This window comes from Pteropus alecto, unplaced genomic scaffold (genome assembly GCF_000325575.1).
Source record: "Pteropus alecto unplaced genomic scaffold, ASM32557v1 scaffold53, whole genome shotgun sequence".
Classification (NCBI taxonomy): domain Eukaryota; kingdom Metazoa; phylum Chordata; class Mammalia; order Chiroptera; family Pteropodidae; genus Pteropus; species Pteropus alecto.
This window is the reverse complement of record NW_006434366.1, coordinates 5,252,917-5,258,283: the sequence shown is the minus strand read 5'-3', so window position 1 is coordinate 5,258,283 and position 5,367 is coordinate 5,252,917. Positions and strand designations below refer to the sequence as shown.

Here is a 5,367-nt window from a genome sequence, read left to right as displayed (position 1 = left end):
CATCCTTTCTTCTTTAATAAACAGACGATGAGACAGAGTTGTTTTTCTGCTATCGAATTATCCAAATAATTGTGTTAATTCTGTATTGATTCTCCATTTTGCTTTGCAAAAGGAAGCACAGCCAGAGACACAGAAAACATCTGTTGTTTAGAGGCTGAATATAATAATGATCTCGTTTCGGCTTAGCAAAGTTTTCTCTCTGCCCGCCTCTGGCGTGAATCCTTGGTTCCCCAGCCTGCTGTTCATCTCCAGAGGATGGGAATAGGTATCTTGAAATAGTCAGTTTTAAGTTGTATTTGCAATATTAAATGATTTCATTATGTGCTCTCGAAATTGTAATTCTACACTCCAAATGGGGCGCTAACGGATTCTGGCTGTTTAAAAAGCATGCTTTATAGTTGGCTGTAGAAAAGAAAATTCAGCCTCCTACTTATAACTCAGAAAATACCCAGTGATGGCATTTCAAGGCTTTCTGAGACCTTATGATGGAAAGGCAAGGAAATGTTCCAGTCACAATGTCTGTTTAATATTAGCATCAACCACGTTTTCTGGTATAATTAGACCAGTGGCGTGTCCCAAGTCATTCATATACCATGTAGAAGAAGCAACGTACGTCCGACGTGGAGAATGCCAATTTTAAAAGGAACAAGGTAACATAAAATACACTAACTGCTAAAATTACATTAGCCCGTTTCTATTTTTTTCGCTTCAGAAGCCGCTCGGGACCTCGCGGTGACCCCCTCACCCTCGTAAGCATCGGTTCTCAGGCACCCGGATGTCACGACTCGTAGACGAGCGCGACACTTTGGGATGGTTTCTGATTGAGAGATGCCACGCTAACGTGCGGACATCTTCGTGTGACTTCTGTTTTCTTAGGAGAGAATTCACGTGGAAAATGGGACCCTCATCATCGCTACGCTGAACGCGTCAGATTCCGGTGTGTACCAGTGTGCTGCCGAAAACGAGTTCCAGATGATATACGCAAATGCGGAGTTGAGAGTCTTAGGTGAGTCATTCGTTCATAACCCAGAGTGTCAAAATGACGTGTTAGCGAGCTGTCGTTGAAGCCAGTTTTTCTCGTACGTTAGAAATTGCTTTCCCTCGAAGCAGTGGGAAAGGCCTAAATTAGCTTTTAGGAAATGCAAGATGATGACTATTACTCTGCTTGGGTAACTCATCCAGGTTCGTGGAGGAGCCCGCCATGGGGTGCCCCAAAGCGGAAGAGGCTCCCGCGGAGCTGACCCTGGCTGAGGTTTCGAATACAATTCGAAAGGTGCCCATCGGGAATGTTTTCAGCTGCAAATGAAAAGCTGAGAAAAGGAAATCTCGATTTATCGTGACTCGCCAAACGGGGATTTATTTTATCTCTTCATGGGAAGGTCAGAGGTGACGGCTGAGACATGGCACTTGGCCTGGACGATGCTGTGTTTGAAACGCTTCCCTCACGCCTGAAGCCTCGTGGTGCCAGGCTCGCTGCCGTAGCTACCAGATCGTGTCCCTACTCAAGGCAGAAGATGAGCGAGTGGACAGAACGGACCGCAGCTGCCCCTTTCGTTAGAAAAGCAAAATTCCCCTGAGTCCCTACAGCAAACTCCTTTTACGTCACTGACTAGCACCCACCATGTGACCTTTAGATGCCATCGTCCTTTCTAACCGTGATGATTCACTCGTTCAACAAACAGGCGTTGAGTATTTATGGGGGGTGTGGGGGGGCGGTGAGGAAAGAGGTAGACGTGACCCCTGTCCTTACAGGTCGTTGGGGCATGGCAAGTGATGGGGACGCCATACGTACATCACCGTTATGCTAATTACGTAATTCAAACGATAATAATTGCGATCGGAAATTATGAATCATTCCGAGAGCATGCGACTTGAGGTCGGCCTAGTGGCAAGAGTAGGGGGCAGGGCCGCTGGGCAGGGTCTCTTAGAAAGAGAGGCATTGCGTGGGAGACCTGAGTGACGGCAGACAGGCAGAGGGTGTGCAGGAGGACACAGCGGGTCCTGGAGCCCACAGAGCCAACGGCGCAGCACGAGCAGCACCTGTCGGCTTCGGACTTCGAAAGCATTAGCACGTGACCATTATTGTTATTGCTCACACCAGCACCAATGTCCATCCCTTAGCCTCAAACTCAGACCAGCAAGGTTTCGAAAATCTCCTTCACCTCATCAGGGTCATCAAGGGTTTGTTGCTGTTCGCTATTGGCTGTGGTTTGGAGTTATCCCAGTAGAGTTATAATTTCTCCTCGGTCTTACTTTACATTCTAGTTTCAAGACAATTCCACCAGGATTTCGAACAAAGAGGATACTTCATTTAACTCAATATTTAGGCTCTTACTCCATTTTTTTCCCCCTTGAGACCTCAGGGGTAGCTGGGAAAAATGATTCCGCAGAGTGGAAAATGTTCAGTTAGAGAAGATTGTGACTGACACTTTGGGATGGCCACCAGCGGTATTCGTCACAGGAAACGACTCATCGATAGCTTTCACCCCAGGGCTTACTCAGTGGTGGGAAGACGAGGTGGCGGGAGGGAGGAAGCATCAAACAGGAAGAAACCGCTCGGCGAGGTCGCCGCCAATGGCCCTGAGGCACGCGTCCGCGCCTTCCTCACCACTGCTTATTAAACACCTGTTGTGTCCTAAGCCCCCCACACATCATGGCAGATGCTAAAGAGAGCCTCACCTGCAGAGACACAGTGTCAACGAGGGGGTGATGAAAGCCACACTTTAAAATACTGTGATTATTACGGTCAGGAACTGAGTAGGTATCATCAGCCCCAGGGCCGAGTCGAGCATAACCAAGGCGAACGCGTTGTCCTCGAGCCGAGATCAGCAGACGGACGTGCACAGTGCAGGGGGACAGGGAAGCGGCACCCAGAAGCGGGGCGCGTGGCCCGCGGGCAGAGCTGCAGGCCCCCGGAGCCACTCCCGCGGGGAGCGTGCGTGACACGCGGGCTCAGACGCGCCCCGGACAGCCTCTCCCCGCACCTGGTGTTCGTGCAGCATCGGTTAGGGGGGACCGAGTTGAGACTGAGGAGACTTCATTGTTTTCTAAATTTCTACTCACCCTGAAGGCAGATTATTTACATATTTCTAGTTAAAGTCTCGCCTGAAACAATCTGACTTAGTGAAACAGTGTGCGTGATTTCTTTCAGCGGTGTTTCATTGCTATAGATGAATAGGCGATGATCGATAGATGACAGATATAAATATACAGAGAGATATAAAGATATCGGCTAGAATAGATTTAATGATTTCCATAATCGTTTATTGATTTCCATAATTCCAAATTTAACGGTTTCCGTGATTCCCGCTTCCGTCTCTATGAAACCATCTTCGCATCCTCTGTAAGAGCCCCTCGAGCCAAGGGCATGAGCGAGCGTCTGGGTGCCGGTGACAGAGTCCCTCCCGTACACCAAGTCACACGCTGGGTCACTGCTCGCTAACGATGTGGGCAAATCAACAGTTCTGTTTTGCTTTGTTTTGTTTTTAGCCTCAGCTCCCGATTTCTCCAAAAATCCCATTAAAAAGACCTCCGTGGTTCACGTCGGCGGGGACGTCACCATCGACTGCAAGCCGACCGCGTTCCCCAGGGCGGCCATCTCCTGGAAAAGAGGCACCAGCAGCCTGCGGCCAAGCAGAAGGTGACCAGATCTTTGCTTGTTTGTTCTAAGCGTCTGTGTCCTCCAAGCTCAGTGTTTGCTGGGTCTTCACAATCCTCTCCCGCACGGTAACCTTACAACTGCACATCCAGAGACACAGCCGTGTGACTATACTCATAAAAACAAAAAGCCTCATAGGGCTAAGGCCTGCCCGTATGATGTGGCCACGGCTCATGCGGGGCACATGCTTGTAACAGACTTTTTTAATCACTTAAGGCCTTTGCTAGATTCAGCTTGAAGAGTTTTTCCTGCCGTAGCTGAGAAATCGGTGAGACATAATTCATTACACAGGGTCAGAGACACACACACACTCCTGGTGTGGCTTTAAATAGTCACACAGGTGGCCCCTCACAACACATGGATTCGCTGCAGGAACAAGTGTGGACAGGTGCCGGTGGAGAAGGGGGCGGGCTTGTCCTCCACCACCCGCGGGTCGGGTCCTGGCCCAGCGCTGGCACGTCTCCTGGGAGAGTTTGCACATCAGAGCAGGGTCTTCCCTAAGGGTAATTTCATCCCTGCGTCCTGTGGGACCCTGTCCACCTAGCGATGTCCAGTCGGCAGCCACAGCTCTGCCGAGTGACCGCGGGCGCGACTGTGGCCAGCCACGCTGGACGGCTGCTGAGGGCGACCGCCGGGCTGGACGCAGAGGCGCTTCTGGAAGCGCGTCTGCAGCATCCCGTGCGTGGCGAGCTCAGGCAAACGCGCCGGCAGCTAACGCACGTGAATGAGGTGGGCGAAAGGGAGGACGCTGGCTGGGGTGAAAGCAGCCGCGTGTCGTGTCAGTCCTGGAAGACAGGACTCGGGGGCTGCAGGGTGGCTTCTGTCCTAAAAGACAGAGGGATCCAGGAGTTCTGTCGGGGGGGGGGGTTGTGGGAAGGCCGGCCACGTGCAGAACGTCAAACTCTCAGGAAAGCTGGAAATGGGGGGCCGGAGCGGACTATCACGCGGGAAAGAGCCCGCGGGCTGGGCGCGGGGACACATTCGTCTTTTCTGGGGCTGGCGTCTCATTAGTGGGCGGCGAGAGGGAAAAGGAGGTGACCGCGAACTCGCAGACGGGTCTGCACGGCTGCGCGGTGCTGAGCGGTGGCCCCGCGAGAGGCCCCCCTGTCCTTGCGCTCGCCCCCGCGGCCTTGAGGACCCTGCGCGGCTCTCGCCGTGATGGTGGGGGGCGGGGGTCTGTGGGGCTCCCCTCCGTGTGGCCCGGCCTGCGCCCTGAGCCCGCGCTCCGTAAATTCTGTGGGGGGAATGAATGTGCCCAAAACGGTGACGCCTATGTCGTTGCCCGCTTAGGCTGCTGCTCAGGACACACCTGCAGACGTGAGGACACAGTCTCCTCCCCTGGGGCGGGAAGGGACTCGGAGGGGGGCTGTGGCCCGGTCCACGTCCTGCCCTCCCTCTGCAAGGACCCCTGGGGGCTGCACTGCAGACCGGACAGGGCTGCACGCGGAGGCCTCTCCAGCGTCCCCTGTCACCGCGACAGCTCCCCAGGTGCGGATGCGCTGCCTTCATCTTACCACGTGCGGATGCGCCATCATGTCCCAGGTGCGGATGCGCCATCATGTCCCAGGTGCGGATGCGCCATCATCTCCCAGGTGCGGATGCGCCATCATCTCCCAGGTGCGCATGCGCCATCATCTCCCAGGTGCGCATGCGCCATCATCTCCCAGGTGCGGATGCGCCGTCTCCCTGCCCAGGTGCGACGCGCCGCG

The 5,367-nt window shown here is 53.6% G+C and overlaps 1 protein-coding gene across 1 annotated transcript in view; it reads left to right on the top strand.

Moving 5' to 3' along the window:
* The window catches only part of CNTN6 (contactin 6), a 124,130-nt gene that overhangs the window by 62,268 nt on the left and 56,495 nt on the right, over positions 1 to 5,367 (top strand). Inside the window, exons 9-10 of the mRNA XM_006909199.1 lie at positions 877 to 1,006; positions 3,490 to 3,640. Coding sequence (XP_006909261.1) covers positions 877 to 1,006; positions 3,490 to 3,640 — 281 coding nt within the window. The remainder of the gene's footprint in view (positions 1 to 876; positions 1,007 to 3,489; positions 3,641 to 5,367) is intronic.